The 20,763-nt window shown below is 46.4% G+C and overlaps 1 protein-coding gene across 3 annotated transcripts in view; it reads left to right on the top strand.

The window, feature by feature from the left end:
• The window catches only part of GNB1 (G protein subunit beta 1), a 94,291-nt gene that overhangs the window by 69,123 nt on the left and 4,405 nt on the right, over positions 1-20,763 (top strand). For all 3 annotated transcript variants that reach the window (XM_040645653.1, XM_040645655.1, XM_040645654.1), the window contains 5 exons: positions 763-869; positions 5,348-5,411; positions 6,432-6,594; positions 18,039-18,105; positions 19,748-19,949. In XM_040645653.1, the coding sequence (XP_040501587.1) occupies positions 763-869; positions 5,348-5,411; positions 6,432-6,594; positions 18,039-18,105; positions 19,748-19,949 (603 nt within the window). The remainder of the gene's footprint in view (positions 1-762; positions 870-5,347; positions 5,412-6,431; positions 6,595-18,038; positions 18,106-19,747; positions 19,950-20,763) is intronic.

Genomic DNA, 20,763 nt, shown 5'->3' with positions numbered 1-20,763 from the left:
GCCATTGTTGGGGCACCTGGCCGCCTCAGTCGGCAGAGTGTGCAACTCTTGATCTCGGGGTTGTAAGTTCAACCTCCATGTTGGGTATTTAAGTAGAGATTACTTAAAAATAAAATCTTAAGAAACAAACAAACAAACTAAGTGATACACTTAGTCCAGTTGTCAGCGCAGAATCGTTAATGTCCGTTTTTTACATGTTGGAGTGAATCCTCAGGTCTGCATGTCCAGTTCTGTGCCATAAGCAACAGTATTTCTAGTCGCTGCCGACTTGTGCAGATCAGTGCCCAGCATGGTTGCTGTGGACAGTGTGTGAGCAGTGGGCCTGTGTTCGGTGTGACGGGCCGATGGGACTGTAGTTTGGAAGGAGAGCGAGCCTGCAAGGACTAAGGGGCAAGAGGAGCTGGGCCTGGATGAGCAGCTAGAGAGAGGAGGGAGGGAGACCCAGGGAAGTCAGCGCACCTGTGGACTGGCGCTGTGTGCGCACATCGTGGAGAGAGGGGTTGGGGGAACAGAGGTCTTGAAGAGCAAGTAGAGCGATGGACTTCATACGGACCATGAAAGGAAGGTAGGTGCCGTGGTAAGCAGGAGAAGCCACACTGGAGAGCTGCCTTGGGTGACCAGCAGGAACTGGGTGGGCACAGCACCGTGGGTGAGCAGCACACCAGAGCAAGAGGGTGGGGCTGCAAGGAGGGTGGGAGAGGAGGCCTCAGGAGAGGTCATTCCATGACAGACTTTTAATTTGTAGTAACTTTTATTTTTAAGATCACAAACAACATCGACCCAGTGGGAAGAATCCAGATGCGCACCAGGAGAACGCTGAGGGGGCACTTGGCCAAAATTTATGCCATGCATTGGGGCACGGATTCCAGGTGTGTGGGAGCATGAGCAAAACATACTGCTTGAGACACTCAAGGATTGTTCTGTTTTTCTGAGGAAAAATAACCTGAACTCATTTGCTGTCATTCGTAAAGACAGAATGAGGATGTTGTCAGTGTCTGGGCAGGCCAGGTATAGCATCACAATTGCACACGCCTGTGCGTATTTCCACTCACCTGGGCTGATGATACACTGTCATTGCTTCACTGCCTTCATCATGTTTATATGAGCCGTGACCGCCCCCCCCCCAACCTCTGCTCTCCCAGCTCCACTGTGCCGTGCCTGTGTGACCTTGGGGAGGTTACACAGCTTCTCTGTGCCATGGCTCCTTGCCTTTCCAGCCTGTTGCTCATCACTCCTTGGCTCCTACCCTCTTGTGGTTTCAGCGTCCTGGCTCAGGGATCATAACCTGCTCTGTGGTGTGGGGAAGATTGAGTGTGTTGAGCCTTCGAGCAGTGACTAGAGCATCCCGAGTGCTGTGCACAGGTTTGCTGCTGGTTTTCTTGGAGCCCGCCGCAGACGTGTGGGAGCGCATGTTGCCGCTGCTGCCCCGCCTTCCTGTTATCCACCGTCCTGACAAGAAAATGCCCCTCAGGCGCTCGTTGCTTTAACCTGCAGCATCACCAGAGTGAAATCTGCTCAACTCTCTCTTTCTTTTAGAGGCTGCTGGAGGATCTCTCTTCTACCTTTTCCACCCAAATAATTAAATAACATGCTATGTGACTTAGTGGCTGTAACATGCTCTTTCAAATACCTGGTGTATGAGTCTCAAAATGCCTTTCTTTGAGTAGCATTATTTTGTGTTGTATGTCAGAGAGGAATTGCTTGGTTTTCTCTTTGTTCATGAAATTGTCTGCCTTAGAGTGTAAACAGCTACAGAACAAAAGAATCTATCTTTAGTTTGTTCTATACGCTGTTCCGTACATTTTCAAATGCAAATGAGAGCTAACCGATCATTTTAATGATGGCAATAATCAGAAAGACTAAGAACGGGGAAAGGAAGAAAAATGCCCTTGCTAGTCAGTCCACCTTGGAATTTGTTATCAAAAGTAGACAGTAACCAAATGGTGTATTGCCTCCAGGGCTTTTCCTCCATCTGTAGGAACATCAGTGTCCTTATCAGACAGGACACTTGATAGACACTGCAGCTAGGCTGTACCCAGAACCTGGTACTGAGGAATCCAGCACTTGGAGCCTGGTACTCGGAGCCTAGTGCTCAGAGCCTGGTACTCAGGAATCGGGTACTTGGAGCCCAGTCGTTGTCTTGCCTCCTTAAGCAATTTGCTCTCCTGCAACAGCTGGGCTCTAGTTTGGGGAACTGCAGAGGTGACACGTTCCTTGTGCCTAAGGGTCACTGGGAGCACCAGGTCAACCTGCAGGTAGCTGTGGAAACGAGGACGGGGGCTCAGGGTGAAGCAGGAGGGCAGGTGGACACCATATCATGTAGCTTCCCAGTCATGGGGCAAAGCTTTATGCTCCATCTGGTCCATACACAAATGGTGCTTTGAAAGCTCAGAAGGAAAAACAGCAAGGGCATGAATAAGTAGCACCAAATTCAGGGTCACGGTCACCCCTTAAAGAAGGGGGGACTTGGAAGATCGCATGGGAGGCTCGTGGGGGCTGTTGTAGTCTTGCTCTGTTTCTTGGATGGAGCGGTAGACACTTGTTTTTTTTTTGTTTTTTTTTTTTTAAAGATTTTATTTATTTATTTGACAGAGATAGAGACAGCCAGCGAGAGAGGGAACACAAGCAGGGGGAGTGGGAGAGGAAGAAGCAGGCTCATAGCGGAGGAGCCTGATGTGGGGCTCGATCCCAGAACGCCGGGATCACGCCCTGAGCCGAAGGCAGATGCTTAACCGTTGTGCCACCCAGGCGCCCCGTCACTTGTTTTATAACTGCTTTTGAAACTGCACAGTTACGTTTCACAGTACCCTTATAAGGGGCCCTATTTTATAATCACAAACAAAAGAAAACGAAAAATGATATTAAGGAGGATCTCTGCTATTCAGAGCTTTTCAGATATTATTTTTTTCTACATAGCCGTATTTTCTGGGTAGGTAAATTTTTGTCTTTCTAAAGTCCAAAATATTTGTTTCTCATGATTCAAGGCTGTAATTCATGAATACCAGTTATCTTACCATGTTTCTGTAGTTTAGAGATGCTCTTAAACTGTTGTACTGATCAGCAGTTTATTTTTCAAAACCATAGGAGAGCCCCACAATAAGAGGTTTGCGCATATGCGTGTCTCAGAAGGTTTGCGTATACATTTATGTTTATCGACTTAATATTTTCATTTATACTTAAATTCTACTTTTTACAACATTTGAGAGTCTCTTTCAGTTACATGAGTTAATGTGAAACTGTTTCTTCCCTTTCTAAAATCTGCTAAATTCTTGTTATAATTGAGAGTGAAACACAATTGGCCCAGCTAGGCCTGAGAGCCCTCCCTCCTCCAAGTAAATGAGGGCCAGAGGCATGTGGATGTGGGCCTCTATTCAGTCTCTGTTCTCAGCTCCCTGGAGCCCTCCCCTCCTTGCTGGCTCTCGCCTGTGTGTTCTGGGTGGATGCGCCTCACAGTAACTGACTTATGAATAGCCGAAAGCTGTAGGGGCAAAATGAACCCAGTTCTCCAACAGTTGTCCTGTCTTGGATTAAGAAGTGTCCTCTCTCACCTTCTGGAGGATCATTGGACAGCTTAACATTTCTCTAACCCCTGGGCGAGTCAGCAAATATTAAGCTCTCTGACCAGGAGACTTTTCTAAAGGTGACCCTGCTGGAGATTGAGCTTCTTTGCGTTGGCTTGGATATTCCATTCAAAGACTGTAAAGGGCCAACCAGAAATTGAGCAGCAGACTGAACCTTACTCTGTTACGGGGAAGGAAATAGCTTTAAGTGCGTAATAGGTTTGTTACTAAACCTGGGTGGAGGGCTTTGCTTTAAGAAATTGCATCTGAAAAATGATAGGATTGCACCTGCACTTAGTTTGGTTCTCTGATAAATTTTGCAGTGCAGCACTGAAAACATTTGTGTTCTTTGCCAAACTCATTGTTGACTCCTTGTAAAGGAAGTTTATGCATCAGAACATAGAATTTGATGGAAAATATCACAGTTGTCAGAATGTCTTGAGTAAGTTACCGTTTGTTAAGTCAGATATGCTTTTGGCTGAAATGATCAAAACCTGTGTTTAATTAAAATCTTTAAAATTAAAACTCTGGGGCGCCTGGGTGGCTCAGACTGTGGCATATCTCTGCCTAGCATTATGAGTAGAGCCTCCTTGCCATTCCTTGAAAATAGCACATTCTGTAGGATAGAGTTCTTAGGGTATCTTATGAGTCGCTGTGGTTCCGGAATTACTGTGTCCCTTTGCCCATTAGTCATGCTTTCCTTCTGCAGTATCCTGTCTTAATTCTGCCAATATAGACGGAGCACCTTTTCAACACAGGATCCCAAACTTAGCGGTTACCCAAAGCAAGAGAATAATCATGAAGGAGATTCATGACAGTTACTAGTCTCTTCTGCTGGACAAGACACGATTCTGCTGTAGTTTGTCATCTCTTTGCAAAGCAGGTGGGAGGTTAAGTGCCTCCTTAATGTTTCAAGGAGACTGGATTCTACCATTAGCCCAGTCTGGGAAATTTTCATGATTTTTGTTTTGTTTTATTTTTTTGGTGAGAAATGTCTCATAAATTTGGAGTATCTACAAGCTGATTATTCTTTACTATCTATGCTTTCTACTTGTCAAATGGAACATAAAGTTGTATACTAAATGTTTTCTAACACCTTTGGTTCTAAAAAATCTATATGTCTGAAATTTGATTTATAAAAACCAAAAACCAAACATAAGCGTTATAAGAAACCAACCTGTCGAGGCGCATGGGTGGCTCAGTCGGTTAAGCATCTGCCTTTGACTTAGGTCATGATCCTGGGTCCTGGAATCGAGCCCCACGTTGGACTCTCCACTCAGTGGGGAGCCTGCTTCTCTCCCTCTGCCTACCACTCCCCCGCTTGTGTATTCTCTCTCTCTCTCTCTCTGTCAAATAAATAAATAAAAATCTTTGAAAAGAGAGAAAGAGAGAAAGAAAGAAAGAAAGAAAGAAAGAAAGAAAGAAAGAAAGAAAAAGAAAGAAAGAAAGAAAGAAAGAAAGAAAGAAAGAAAGAAAGAAAGAAAGAAAGAAAGAAAAAGAAATCAACCTTAGCTCACCAGAGAGTGGCTTTGGTGATCTAGTCTGCATTTGAAGGCAAGCACTTGAATCTGAACTGTTACTTATGGGAGTATTTTCTTTCATGCTTTCAAAGTTGAGCTAACAATTAGACCTTTTTAATTATTTTTTATAAATCAGTGTGCTTTGTCTCAAACAAATGTGACACTGAAGTGTGTGTTCGTAGTCACTAAGATTTAGTTTGTACCGTTGCCTTTCTGTGATACCTGTTGCTGTGGTACTGATAGTTTTCTTTTGTCCTCTTCCTGCAGGCTTCTAGTCAGTGCCTCACAGGATGGCAAACTGATCATCTGGGATAGCTACACCACGAACAAGGTAAGGACTGCAGCAGCCCCTTCCTGAGAAACCAACCTAGGAGGAGCCAGGCTTCTAACCTCCGGTCCGCTTGTATAAAAACACATCACACAGGATAGGGAGGGGAATCGTGGTGAGTTTTGTTTTCAGTGTGAAGCCAAATCACGTGGCTAGCACATGCTGCTAGTGTCTTCTGCTGTGGTTCCTGGTCTCACTGCAAGGCAGGCAGGAGCTAAGTCCCTCCTTCGTGGTTCTGAAAGACCTGGATTCCAGAGTTCCGATTCCAGAGTTCCCTCAATCTGAGGACTTTCATGTTTTATTTAAAAATGTAGAAATCCAGCTTTTCATTTAGTTATTCGTTTTCACAAGAGATAACCTGAAAGGCAGTGTACTTTGAAATGTAAATTAAATTCTTTTAAACACTTAATCCAAGGTTGTACTGAATGAGGAAGCACTTACTGTCACTTGGTCCATACGTAGGAAAAGATCAGACTGTCGTATTTTAACTGCAGAGTCCTAAGACAACAAATCTATCCCAAACGTGGGGAGGTCTGTGGCAGGATTAATCACAGTGTCTAGTTTTGTTACTTCACTGAAAACATTTTGTTTTGTAAATCAGTTTATAGCCATTTTGACAGGCTAGTGAACTGTTTTTTCTTTTTAACATATAATCTGCGTTTAGGAGACTAAAACTGTTACTTAGGTGCATACCTAACCATAAATTGTGACCTTAACAAGACTGCAGAGTAAATTGGTGTGCAGCACTGGATGTTGGTGTTTTGTGTTTTTTTTTTTTATGCTGAGTTCAAGAATCAGATCACTAACTGACTGAGCCACCCAGGTGCCCCATGGATTTCTAATTAAATTAGTACTTTATCTGACTGGCCACATGTATAAATTATTTTCAAAATAATTCTGGCCGTTGTTTTGCCGTGTCATCTTCTCTGCAATGAAAGTTGAAGACTGGAAAAGAACCATAGTGTCCTTAGTTAATGTTTTTGAACTTGAGTGTGTCTGCATCATCTATGTTTTGTCACTTAGGTCCATGCCATCCCTCTGCGTTCCTCATGGGTCATGACCTGTGCATATGCCCCTTCTGGGAACTATGTGGCCTGCGGTGGCCTGGATAACATTTGCTCCATTTACAATCTGAAAACTCGTGAAGGAAATGTACGTGTGAGCCGTGAACTGGCCGGACATACAGGTACGTTCTCACCAGTAACTTTAGAGTTGGAAATTTTTTTGCCTGCCGTGTCTTATGTGTTTTGGACACTCACCTCTTCTCAATAGTTATTTAATGAGATTGGTTGTAATAATGGCCAGAAACATTCTGAAAATGAAGTCAAAGACAGGCTTTGATATGCCTTCACTGGTAAGAAACCTTTGGATTGAGGTCGCCATTGCGTCTGTTTTCAAGGATCTCAGGGACCCAGGTCACGCCTTCATAGCTGGCAGACACCCTTTTTATTTTATCGTCACATAGTTCAGTCCGTTACCTTCTTCTAAGCCATCTTGTATCTTGAGCCTTTCCACGTGGGTTTCCTAACCTGCACATGCCTGAACACACATGGATACGCACGCATACACACATACCTAAGTGTATGGATGCAAACTGTCCCCTTCATACACTTCATACCCACTAGCACTGTTGTTGAGAAGGAAACAGAATAGAGTCCTCTAGGCTGTTCGTTTGAACACAGCCAGCTTTAAGGGTTAGGGGTTTATTATTTTGCCAAGTTTAGTTTACTTGTGACACTTACTATTCATAACAAAAACCAAAGTGTTTCTGAAAAAGGAAGTCTCATCCTAATATTTTACTTATGTGACTGTCTGCTCAGTTCTCAGTTACACCCCACCGGGCTCACTTACAGCACATGCTACCAAAGAAATGATCATAAGTGAAGGAGTAAATACTACTACTTTTGACTCTAGTCAAACCTTCTGTTAAATTAACTTTAGCAGAGGGCCTTTTTTTTTTCCTTTGAATTTGTGTGATTTTTTGTTTATTAAAGTGTAACTAGCATCAGTATTCTGTTAGTTTCAGGTGTACAGTGTAATTATTTAACACGTGCATGTGTTGCTCAGTGCTCATCACAGTAAGTGTACTTAATCCCCTTTACCCGTTTCCTCCGTCCCCCTCCAACCTCCCCTCTGGCAACCACCAGAGTTAGATGGGATCGGTTGTCCTTTTAAAGATGTGCTTCCTGAATTTTGTTCATTTCTGTCCTACCTTATCTCCTGCTCTCTGCTGGCTTTGGGGTTGCTTCCTTCTTAATTTTCCAGCTTCTTAAGGTGGAGCCTTAGACCTTCAGAAGCACTTAAAGCTATAAATTTCCCTCTAAACAGTGCTTTAACTGTATTATCATTCAGCTTGAAGTAGTTTTAATATCCTTTTGATTACTTCTTTAATTCGTATGTTACTTAGAAGTATGATGTTTAATTTTCAAGTACCTGAAGTTTCCTTGGACTGCTTATTACTGATTTATAATTAAGTTCCATCATGTTCAGAGAACAGATTCTGTGTCATTTCAGTTCTTTTCGGTTTATTGGGGCTTGTTTTTAATGGAGCACAGAGTGTCAGGATGAGCACGCCACAGACACATGGAATCCGAGTCTATTTTGCAGTTGCTGGGCAGTGTTCTCGGTGTGTTCATTCCAGCCAGACTTTTGATCCTGCTCAAGTCTCTCCTATCTTATCTCTGTGAACTGCTGGGAGCGGATGTTAAGGGCCTTGATTATGGATTTATCACTTTCTCCCTTTAATTCTGGCAATTTTTGCTTCATATGGTTTGAGCTCTGTTAGAAGTGTATACATTTATGGGTGTCATGTTTTCCTGATGAATTGATCCTCTTATCATGATGAAATGTCCCTTTTTCTCTCAGAATATTCTTTGTTGTAAGTCTGCTTTATCTGATGTCACTAGAGTCACTCTCGATTTCTGTTGTTTCCACACGTTTTTTTCCATCCATTTTCTTTCAAGTTGACTGTATCTGTGTAAGTAGGGTCCCTTATAGACAGCGTGTAGTTGGGTCGTGCATTTCATCCGTTGCAAAGGTCTCTGCCTTTCCGGTGGTGATGGTCCGCCCTGTTCCGTGTGGTATGCTTATAGTTGGCTAGAGCTCTGTCGTGCCACCACTTGCTTTGCCTTCCTGCCTTTTCGGTTAGAATACTAACCTAAATTCTTAGAATACTAGTTGAGTTTATCTGTTGGCCTGCTAGGTTTCCTCCTTGCATTAATTTTTAGTGGTTTAGTGATTACAGTGTACATTCCTAACTTTTCATGGTCTGCTCAGAGTTAATGTTGTATCAGTTCATATAAAACACAAGAGCCTTGCAGGCATAAAGGCCCATTTTTCTTCCCTTCACCATTCTGTTTTTTGTGTTTTTGTTTTTTTTTTTTTCTTTTTGAGAGAGAGAGTGAGAGAGAGCACAAATGAGGAGGGGCAGAGGGAAAGAGAATCTTGAGCAGACTCCACACCCAGCTTGGAGCCTGGCAGATGCAGGGACTCAATCTCATGACCCTGAGGTCATGACCTGAGCCGAAATCAAGAGTCACACTCAACTGACTGAGCGTCCCAGGCCCCCTCTGCCATTCCTCGTTCTTTATCATGTTTTCATAGCTATTGATCTATACGCCCCCATCATACATTGTTCTGCTTTTCCCTATAAACATTCTTGGCCATTTGAAGAAACTTGAATTGTCTTTTACTCCAATATTTACCATCACTAGTGCTCCTCCTTCGTTTCTAAAGATGAGAGTTTTCTTCTGTGTTCTCTTCAGCTTGATGAGTTTGCTTTAGTTTGTTTGTTTGTTTGTTTGTTTGTTTGTTTCTTTCTTTCTTTCTTTCACTTTAGTTTTTTACAGTTAGTGGAGGTCTACTAGAGTGACTACTCTCCATTTTCATTTTTCTAAAAATGCCACTTTCCTTCATTCGTTTTTTGGGGGAGGGGGAGAGTGGGTGAGAGGGGGTAGTGGCAGAGGGACAAGGAAAGAGAGAATCTTAAGCAGACTACACACTCAGCGCACAGCTGACTCAGGCCTCAATCTGAGGTCATGATCTGAGCGGGAAACCAAGTCGGGCTCAACCGACTGAGCCACCCAGAGGCCCCAAAGGGTTGTTTTGTTTTGTTTTGTTTTAAGTTTTTATTTTATTTTTTTTAAAGATTTTATTTATTTACTTGTGAGAGAGAGCACAGAGGGAGAGGGAGAAGCAGACTCCCCGCTGAGCAGGGAGCCCCACTGGGACTCAATCCCAGGACCCTGGCATCATGACCTGAGCCAAAGGCAGACGCTTAACCAACTGAGCCACCCAGGTGCCCCTGTTTTCTTTCTTTCTTTCTTTTTTTTTTAAAGATTTTATTTATTTATTTGACAGGGAGAGAGACAGCCAGCGAGAGGGAACACAAGCGGGGAGTGGGAGAGGGAGAAGCAGGCTCCCAGCGGAGGAGCCCAATGTGGGACTCGATCCCGGAATGCTGGGATCACACCCTGAGCCGAAGGTAGACGCTTAACGACTGAGCCACCCAGGTGCCCCCTTGTTTTCTTTTTTTTTAAGTAAACTCTACACGCAGTGTGGAGCTTGAACTCATGACCCTGACATCAAATGTTGGGCGCTCTGTGGACTGAGTCAACCAGGTGCCCCTGTTTTCCTTCATTTTTGAAGAGTATTTTTGCTGGATATATTGATTTCTGGGGTTGACATTTTTTTTTCCTTTCAGCACTTTAAAGCTTTTTTCTTCGTGTTTTGGCAGTTTGATGATGATATGCCTTGGTGTGATTTTTCTTTGTATTTATTGTGCTTCAGCATCTTGAATTTACATGTAAAGTTTTGTCTCTTACTAAATTTGGGATATTTTAGGCCATGTCCTCAAATACGTTTTCTGTTCTGTATTCTCCTCTCCTTTTGCACTCCAGTGTGTGGGTTTTCATATGGTCCTGTGGGTTCCTGTGACTCTCTTCTTTTTTCTGCAGTCTCCCCCCTTCTTCAGATCTGTCCTCAGGCTCGTGTGACTTCTGGCACCTACAGTATTCTGACTACCCAGCAACCTGTATTTGTCAGATATTCTGTTTTTAGATTGTAGAATTTTTGTTTGCTTTTTAAAAAATATTCTCATTTTTCTGCTGAGATTTCCTGTCTTTTTATTTATTACATGTATATTTGATGTCCTTCTTCATAGTTATGAGAGCTGTCTTCAGAATGTTTGTCTGCCATTTCAACAGCTCATCCTCTTGAGGTTGGTCTTGGTGGCTCTTTTCAGTATGGGTGACATTTTCCTATTAGTACAATTAGTAATTTTGAACACTTCCCTGGACGTTGTGACATGTTGTGTTGTCGAGATTCTGCACTCTTGTGTTCTGGCACAGCCATGCTGCATCCTGCTGGGCAGCAACAGAGACCTTGTCTGTCCTTTTCTATCAGCCAGGTCATATGGAGCCTGCTCTTTGCCTGTGTGGTTCAGATGTAAGCTTTGGGCACTTAGGTGCATGATTTAGGGCTCCTCTTCTGTGGCTTTCTCCTTTCTAGGCTTTCTTCTTTGACTCTCCTACTGTGGTTGCCTGCAGATCTGTCCACTGGCTATTCAAGGTTGGGCACAGATCTTACCCACATGGTGTAAGATGGGGACCTGCCATTAAAGCAGACTCAGTGCCTTTCCTTTTTTCCAAGTGTAGGCTCCCCTTTGTTTTGTCTGCTGTTGTTTCCTGTGCCTTTAGATGTTTGTTTGTTTGTTTGTTTGTTTTACAGATTTTATTTTTAAGCAGTCTCCATACCCATCATGGGACTTGAGCTCATGACCCTGAGATTAAGAGCTGCACACTTCACTGAAGGAGACAGCCAGGCGCTCCTGTTTGTTTTTATATTTGTCCAGAGCTCGTAGTTTTCTGTGGGGAAAGTTGCTCCTGTGGATAGGAACTGCTGCCCGACCGCCGGAAGCCAGGATGGGCTCTCTGCATGACCCTTGTGAGCTATGTGATTCTGTCCAATGAGCACACTTCATAAACCACTTTATCGCGTTGATGAACTTCCAACACGTAAAAAACATATGTTCTTAATGTTTATCAATCCCTAATTTATAACCAGATTCAGTGTATTGACTTCCATTTTTAATTAAGGCTTTAGATTTTTTAACACTGCATTTGTCGAAACAAGAAATAAAATGAATCTTGGGGCACCTGGGTGGCGCAGTCGTTAAGCATCTGCCTTCGGCTCAGGGCGTGATCCCGGCGTTCTGGGATCGAGCCCCACATCAGGCTCCTTAGCTGGGAGCCTGCTTCTTCCTCTCCCACTCCCCCTGCTTGTGTTCCCTCTCTTGCTGGTTGTCTCTCTCTCTCTCTGTCAAATAAATAAATAAAATCTTAAAAAAAAAAAGAAATAAAATGAGTCTTAGAGGAAATATTTTGAAATTTTTGTTTCCCTTATGTCATGAAATTTTACTTCCTGGGAGTTGAGTGGTTTCTTAAAAACGTTTGGCCTCTTTAGAGTATGTATTACTTTCTTCAGACATGATACATAGTTTTCAGCTTCAAGTCAATAAAGGTTGAAATCTAATAAGCTTAAAATAGTCTTGTTTTAGTCAGAGGGTAAAGGTGTGAACTGTTAGTGGGTTCATCACATCTGAGGGTTTGCTGTCTTTGTCTTGTCTCCTACCTGAGTGTCTGTTCATCACTTACGATGCCTCTCTCTGGCCTGAGCATTAGGTTGAGAACTCTTGGTTAAGCCATGGTTGGGACATTTTCTTGTAGAATCTTAGAAACTCAGATGCACAAAATATGCCTGTGAGTGCTGTTATCAGCAGGCGTACTGAATCCTTCCTAGTCATGTCTCATAGTCCCAGGACGGGAATCCTGTGCAACTCATCTTCAGGGATAAGGCTCTTCGTAATCAATTGTGTCCGGCTGTTGTTTCCATGGAATGTAAGGGCCCATATGGAACAAACAGAAGCTTGTTTCTCTAGAGTCAGCTACCCAGGGTTTGGAAACTCTCTGGCAGTACTTCAGAGAGGAGCTCTCAGATGGCGCTCTATCTTACAGAGTAAAAGATGCCCTCTGGAAGCAGCTGATGGACTGAATTCACAATGATTGAGCTGGGACGTTTATTATTAGTAATGTACGTGTAGTACGTACAGAGCACAACTGTCTGAGTGCTGTTGGTGGAAATCCTGTCTGAGAGATGAGGAACGCCCTGAAGACTCACGTCTGATGGAAGTGTCAGGCCTGGTATCACAGACTGTTCTCAGAGCAGGTCCCTCCACGCTGATGAGAAAAGAATTGACACCTGCTTTTAGAGGTTCCTTCCTTCCTAAACGTCTCATTGCAATGTGGACACCCTGTCCTTCCTGACATCATTCTGGTCAAGATGGCCACAGAGGCATAAACATTTTAATTGAGTTTAGCCAGAGGTTTTCTGGGTACAACGTGGTATGTTGCTCAGTGACTGCCTAGCATTCCTGCCAAACCAGCTGTGGTGGCTAAAACTTTGTTTCCTAGGGATAGTTTGTTCATACGATCTGAGGCTGGATATTTCATATTCATGTGAAAGCACAGTGGACCAGACACATTGTCTGTTAATCACTTGTTTCTCTGGCACACACCAGCAGACTTGGATGTACGGGGAAAGATGTCTCCTTGTCATTCTGCTCCAGGGGTTATCATTGGGCTGCTCATTGGCACCCTCTTCGTTGGCAGTTAGTTAAATGTGACATGCTTTAGGCTTTTTGCTTGTGTGTCACAGTCTGGGAAACTCAGGTCCCACTGCTCACTAAATAATCTCATGGAACGTTCCTGGGGGGTCGGGCTGCCTGATGCCTGGCCTGGGAGTAGGGCTCACGGTGCCATCTGGGTAGTGTGCATGCTTGCCCCTTGGCTTCCCTCTGGATGGCTCCCTTGGCCTCCTTTCCATCTAGCCTGCTTAGGAGCCCCAGCAGAAAAAGAGCCTGTTTTCCTAGGGCGGCCGCAAGTCCTGGCTGTGCCTGCCATTGGCCACACTGGATTCCACACCCACCCCATCCAGCCTCCTGGATTTGGTTGCCTGGATCCAGATCTCACACCATCTTGGAAGGATGATGACAAACTGCCCAAAACCCCAAGCTCTGAGATGACGAGGCCACGCAGCCTTGTGAATACATCTGAAGGTGTTTCTAGTCTGCTTGTGTTTTCATCTGATTCCATCTTCTGCCATTACCACTTGATAAGTTCGTCTCTCTTTCAATACTGTAAACTCTCTTAACTCTTATTTATTTATTTATTTACTTATTTACTTTTTTACTTACTTACTTACTTATTTATTTAAGAGAGAAGGGGCAGAGGGGGAGGGAGAGAGAGAATCCCAGGCAGGCTTCACGCCCAGCACAGAGCCCGATGTGGGGCTCGATCCCATGATCCTGAGATCTCCACCTGAGCTTAAATCTAGAGTCAGAGACACTTAACCAACTGAGCCACCCAGGCGCCCCTAAGTTCTCCTAACTCTTAATAAAACCCTTCTTTGGCATTTCCTCGCTCTCACATCTTCGGGTTACTTCATGTCGTTTTATCAAAGTCTTTGAACAGTGTGCTTTCACTGTCTGTGCTCTCCGGCTGCTGTGCGTACCACAGAGTGGAGCAGGCGGCTTTCCCTCTAGCTCTGGGCTGGAACGCTCTCCCTCCTGGTAGGCACCTGCCTGGTGGGTGCCCACAGTGGGGCCTTGTGTCTCTGGCTCCAACTTAGCCGTAGCGCCCAACCTGGTTCCCTGGTGCTCTCTAGGGGTGGGCTGGCCTAAACCACCAATATGTGCTCACTGTAGAAATTTGGGGAAATAATTTTAAATTCTCTTCCTTTAACCTGTAATTTCACCCAGAACTATGATATTTCTAAAGAATTGAGAGAGTTCCATTGCGTGCTGATGTGTTCCTGTTGCTGGATGTCTAGACGGTTTCCAGTTTGTCAGTAGCCGTGTTCTTGGGACAAGTTACCTTAGCTGGGCCTTTTGGTCTTGGGGGGCCACACGAGTCACTCTTCTACCACATTGGATCCTGGCTTTGCTCTCTCTGGGTCAGGAGCTTCTCCAGTCGCAGAAGTGAGTGTATTTGCTTCTCTAGCAACAGATTCCCAACCAGGCAACATGCTTTGTCAGGACGTCCTGCCTCTGTCCTCCAGGCCTCAGCTGACAGCATTCCCTAATCTCCCCCATGGTCCGTGACCCAAGCACCTGCTCACTGCACTGCCTGTGTCAGCCCTCCTGTCTCTGGACTGTGGCAGCCTAGTCCCTGCACCAGGCTGTCCCCAGCATGTCCTGACAGCCTCATCTATGGTTTGTGTGAGGTGCACAGGGACACCCTTCTGCCTGAGCACCTCCAGACTTGGCACCCATGCTTGTCAGGGTCTGTTTTCCCAGCCCCTCTGGAGGCTCCCAGAAGACAGCAGGACCACTGGCTGGTCACTGTGTAGCACACCCCCAAACATGGGTAAACCCCACATACACAAACACACACGTGGTGGGGGCCATCTTCACATGAGGCAACCCCACCCTGCACACACATATACACATGTGTCCACACAAACACAGCCCTCCCAGGTAATTTATTCATTCTTTAGTAACAAAGATGGTAACCGCCACCAATTATTCAGAACTTCGTGAGTGCACAGACAACTCTGTTCCTCCCAGCCGTTCTCTGGGACCATCCCCATCACTGGGGAGATGGCAGCTCATCAGAGAACTCAGGGCTGGTTAAGCCACTGCATGAGAATTGAGCCATGTATTTCTGATTTCAGAGCTTGCATCCTTCCTTCCTTCCTTCCTTCCTTCCTTCCTTCCTTCCTTCCTTCCTTCCTTCCCCTTTCTTTTTCCTTTTCTTTCTTTCTTTCTTTCTTTCTTTCTTTCTTTCTTTCTTTCTTTCTTTCTTGAGAGAGAACACGTATGAAAGCGAGAGTGGGGGGAGGGGCAGCAGGAGAATCTCAAGCAGACTCCCCACCCAGCACAGAGCCCTCTACCCTGCGATCATGACCTGAGCCAAAATCAGGAGTCGGCTGCTTTAACCTACTGAGCCACCCAGGCACCCATCAAAGCCCACATTCTGAAGCCACTGACTGTGTCCAGCCTGATGGCTCCTCTGAGGCTGTCCTGGTCTCTGAGTATATGGAGCACTGTTGGGCCCTTCTGGAGGCTGGCCTCGCAGTGCCATCGCCACGCTCACAGGCTATATGACCCGGCATTTGTGTTAGATGGGCCCCAGCACTGTGCTGTTGAACATTGATGCACAATACTTGTTTGTTAGTCCCATTTAAAAGTTGGTTTCTACTTTTTCTTTCTGGAAGGAAAAAACTTATAAAAATATAGTATCTAAAAAGATACAGATATATTAAAACATCTACCTGGTTATTGTTTTTTGTTTTTTTTTTAAGGATATTCCTTTATTTTTATTTAAAAGATTTTATTTATTCATTTGAGAGAGAGAGAGTGGGGAGAGGGGCAGAGGGAGAAGGAGAAGCAGACTCCCCACTGACCAGGGCACCTGGTGTGGGGCTCGACCCCAGGACCCCAGAATCATGACCTGAGCCAAAGGCAGACACTTAGCTGACTGAGCCTCCCAGGTATCCCCTGGTTATTGTGTTTTGTCTCTCAGTGTACAAAATACGAAGAGGACCAAGAAATGAGTTACAAGACTGTGAGCAGGCAGCCCTAACTTCAGCTAAAAGTAATATTTGTGTATATATTTTGAAAGCTCCAACTATGGAAAGTTAGGGAATGAATGTGGAAGGCCGCCCTCCCTAACTAAGGCAGGAAGTGCCTCCTGCCCCTTCCGCATGATCCCTCTCTGCTGTCAGCAGGCCTTAGGACCTAGAGGGAGGAGACTGCCTTGCCCTTCCTCTTCACCTGATGCATCTTAGTGCCCACAACCTGCGTGATGCACAAAGTGCACAGAGGCCATCTTGGAGGTCATGTTTCTTTGGGCCGTTGACCAGGTGTGTCGTGCCTAGCCCTGCGTGAGACACTGCTGGTACTGGAGTTGCCACAACTCTCCTCTCTGCCTTCCCTACACTCCCAAGTCAGACAGGCTGAGGCTGTGATGGTGCAGCGTGAGGGTCAGTGGAGGGCCCTCTGGGTACTTCACGGGATAGAGTTGGACACCCAGCGCTGACTTCTGGAAAGGAAGGATGTGTGACCTGACTGGATCAGTGTCAGATGCAGCAGGAAGCAAATGCTATTCTTGGAGAGGAACTTGGGCCAGAGCTTCAGCAGTAAGAGAGACCAGGACCTGGGGGGTAGGGGTGGGGCATGGGTCAGGTACACAGTGTGTATTTGTTATCAGGTGGTCTCTCAGCACAGGCTACTCCTTACCTAGCTGGGCATTGATTCACCCCTGGGGTCCCTAGTGTCCCCGTGGATGAACGTGACCTGGGCTCTGGGAAGTGCTTGGCCAGACATCCTGTTCTAGGCAAAGAATATTTAAAAATTGTCGTCTCTAAATATTTTGGTAATATTTCTTAGGTAAATGCTTTGTTTTCCCTGTATTCTTATACTTTCCATACCAAAACCCATCTGTGGGTTTCTTCTTTGTGTATATTTTGTTTTTTGTTTCACTGATTTGCACAGCATCGTATGTGGCTCTGGTATAGACTGGGAAGAAAGGTTTCAGGGCATACCTGGCAGTGGCGTCTGGTCCTTGCAAGAGAGGCAGTGTTGCCGCCCCTTCCGTCTGATGCCTGGCAGCTGGGGCATGGGCAGCTCTGGCTGCGTCCTGGCCAGCCCACTGGGCACACTCCTTCCGGGGATAGATTTGTTTACCCAGCACTTCTGGTTCTTAGGGTCACTTACAGTAGAACAAAATTATAATCTGTGGTAAACAGAGTTAATTAGGTAGAAATCATAATGTGTAGGTACTGTAAAATTGGTTTTCTGTTTTACCTTTCCTCATACCAGAAGCTGATCAAGGTTAGGGATCTCAGTACGTCCCACCCTCAGCATCCCAGCCTCGGCTCTACACCTCTCCCTCGCCTCCCACATGCTCGGCAGGGTGGGTGCTCAGGCAACACACGACTGTTTCCATGCCACCTTGCTTACTGTAGTGTCCTGTAGAAAACAAATCCACTGCTCCGCTTGGCTGTGCCCCCATCCCAGCTCTGGCTGTGCCTTCCTGGAGGGTTCGGGAGGCCTCTGCAGACTGCCTTCTCCCCTTCCTCCCCTAACATGTGCACACTCTCTCTCCCCGCTGGAGTATGACCTCCAGGAGGGTAGAAGCGCTCCTTTGATCACAGATATGTTCTAGGCGCCAGGGTACGTTGTTGTGGGATGAGTGGGTGTGTGAGTGGGAAGGGAACCTCTGTCCCTGCACATGGACCAGAGGAGCGGCGACGGAGCGTGTTCCCTGCATCTGCACAGTGTTCGCCAGCGTGCGAGGCGGGCTGCTCACCGCCTCCCCTTTATCCTGGGGTCCGCACCTCCTGGCCTGTGGGCTGTCAGCCAGCGGTGCCTGTGGGCTGCGCTTGCTTGCTTTATTCACGACCGCATGTGAGGCCAGGGCTAGGGGTTGCCGAAAATGCAACGGTCTTCACCTACATGTGGGACTTCCAGGTGTAGTCATTTTGCCAGTGTGTTTTTCTATTTACAGGGCCTTAGTATCGGGGTGGGGTGGGGTGGGGCTTGCAGGGTCGTCATCTGTGTCTGTTTTCCAGGTTACCTGTCCTGCTGCCGCTTCCTGGATGACAATCAGATCGTCACCAGTTCTGGGGACACCACCTGGTGAGCATCTGAGCACCGTGCCGTTCTCACAGTGCTCGCCTTAGATGTGTAGGAAATAAGATTCTTGACATTAATTAGGCCATCGTTTATTTGTCTGAAGTGGCCGTGAGGCGGCCAACAAAAGTGCGTGAGTGACAAGTGAGTTCCTCGTACTCTACAGACTTGAAAGCTCAAAGTTTAACTTCGAACAAGGAAGGACTGACTCATACACGTTGAAGCTGCAGCTGCACAAGAAATGCCTGCTTTTCTTTCCACGGCACACACTCCCTGGCTGGGCGACACTCAGCAGCCCCCGGGGAGTGGGTGTGCTTGCGTCCCCTCTCAGAAGAGCACCGTGCCATGTGGACCCAGCAGCGCTCAGAAGGAGCAGGGGTCACGATTCCAAGTGGGCTGTGTCAGACTCCTCCTGAGTTCAAGCTATTCCCTCATGCACCTGGTCCCTAGAGCTCTTTCGTCTGTGGCTCCAGGGCATACAGTTCAGTGATCAGATGGTGTTTGTTTGTTTGTTTGTTTGTTTGTTTTGGACGCAGACACATTTTTAATAGTTTCCTGTTAAAAAGAGTAAGCTATCTGCTGAGGCTAGAGATTTGACTTAAATGTTTTTACACTGTTTTGTTTGGTTCAGATAGGTATCCTATGAGTCATTTTACACTTAAACTGTCCTGGGGGCTTTTCTGGTCTTTGAGGCATAATGTGGTGGCAGGCCCTGCGCCGGGGCATGACTCCCATATCCAGCTTGTCCAGGTCTACAAGGTGTCCTTTTTGTATAAATTGTGTAAGTTCACAAAAGATGTGTAATCTACATTGTCGATTTGGGGAAGAATTTCTTTATTAGAAGATAATTTTTAAAGCTTTTCCATTTATGAATAACGGTTTTTCGGAGTCCTGGGCACATCTTATTTTCTCCCTGTTGTCCCCCAAGCCCCGAGCAAGGAAACCCTACACAGGGTAGGTGTAAACGATGTGACTGGATTTGCATCTGAGCCAGATTTCCTGGGAGGCTGGGATGAACTGAGCAGTTTTCAGTGGTGACGTTTCCTCGAGCCTGCAGCACAGAAATGGCACATGCCCCACTCATAGCACTGTCCTCATCTTACCTTTACACCCCGTTAGTAGCTGCTCACACTGACACCGCAGGGCACCAAACTCAGGGCTGCCACCATGGCGCACTAGCCACTCACTCTCCTGTTTGTGGCTCCAGGGAAGGGCCGTGGGACCTCAGCACTGCTCTGAGACATCTGTTTACCTGGCGTGGTCTCCGTGTCCTGGCCTGTGGCCTCGGCATGTCGGGTCACGGAGCCGGCAGCAGTAGAGTCACGTGCTCTGCCTCATGTGGGTCACCCCCAGGAGCTCCCTGCTGCTCCTTGCAAAGCCACACAGAGTGCAGGCCCTTGGCTCCCTCTTTGTTGGTGTTTGAGTTGGTGTAGAGACAACAGTTCCTCCAAAGCCCGTGGCCGCGTTCTCATCTGTATTTTGTTTGTTTGCTTTGTTTCCCTTCCAAAGTCACATTATAAAATTTAGATTTGTCAGGGAAAAAAGCGCAAAGGTTTGCTATGGTCCTAGATGGTTTGAAGGACAGTTTTTCACATAACTGGTTGTCTGACAAAGCAAGGTCACTGCTTATCCTCTGTTCCTGCTGCAGTGCTCTGTGGGACATCGAGACCGGCCAGCAGACGACCACGTTCACTGGACACACTGGGGATGTTATGAGCCTTTCTCTCGCTCCTGACACCAGACTGTTTGTCTCTGGTGCTTGTGATGCTTCAGCCAAACTCTGGGATGTGCGAGAAGGGATGTGCCGGCAAACTTTCACCGGCCACGAGTCTGACATCAATGCCATCTGTGTGAGTAGGGGGTGAAGATGTGGGTCGGGGCCTTTGCCAGCCATTAGGCAAGTGAGATTAATTCTTGTATGCTGCAGAACACATCAAGTTTTAAAATGTGTTCAGGGGTTCTGTCTTTCCTATGCAACTATAACCTATTTTACAGAAACTCCTTACAGAAGACTTAGATGTGATGCGGTCTGTCCTTGTGACACCAGCTAATTCTGTGCTGACTGTTCACCTCACAGACACTGGGGATGGGCCTGTTGTGTGCAGGGACCTGCTCCCAGCCCTGGTTGGGCAAGCCAATGATTGGTACCCCAGCTTCCCTCTAGTTGGGGGGCAAACAAGGCAGTAGTTAACCCAGTCAGCACAGCCTCTTAGGAGCAGGAGACAGGCTGAGCTTTGAGCAGGAACCTTGCACCCTCAGCCACTCCCTGTGTTTGGGGCACAGCCAAGGAAAGGAGCCTTCCCGTTGCCATGTCACCCTGACGTGAGGGGCTTTTGCGAGAAGATGTGAAGGGTGGTATCTGGTTGGTTGGGGCTGCGGGTCCCTTCTCCACGAGACTAGTCTGGCCGCTGGCAACCCTCAGGGGTGACCATACTCTTCCTGATCCCCTGGAAACCAGTCAGTCATGAAACGAAGTCTGCTCTGGGGAGGACAGCGGCTGTGTCTGTCCCAGTACCGACGCCCTCACGTCCGGGTGTGCAGGTAGCTGCTGCTCCAACTCCGTGTCTGCCAGAGCCCAGCCCCTGCTGAGCTTTCCCTCCTGTGCCAGTGGCAGCCCTGCTGTTGGGCAGTCCTGTTTCCAATACTTCTCTTTGTGCATTCGCA

This window comes from Ursus maritimus, unplaced genomic scaffold (assembly GCF_017311325.1).
Source record: "Ursus maritimus isolate PB19 unplaced genomic scaffold, ASM1731132v1 scaffold_32, whole genome shotgun sequence".
Taxonomy (NCBI): Eukaryota; Metazoa; Chordata; class Mammalia; order Carnivora; family Ursidae; genus Ursus; species Ursus maritimus.
Note: the sequence above shows the minus strand (reverse complement) of the source record. Positions and strands in the feature narration are given on the sequence as shown.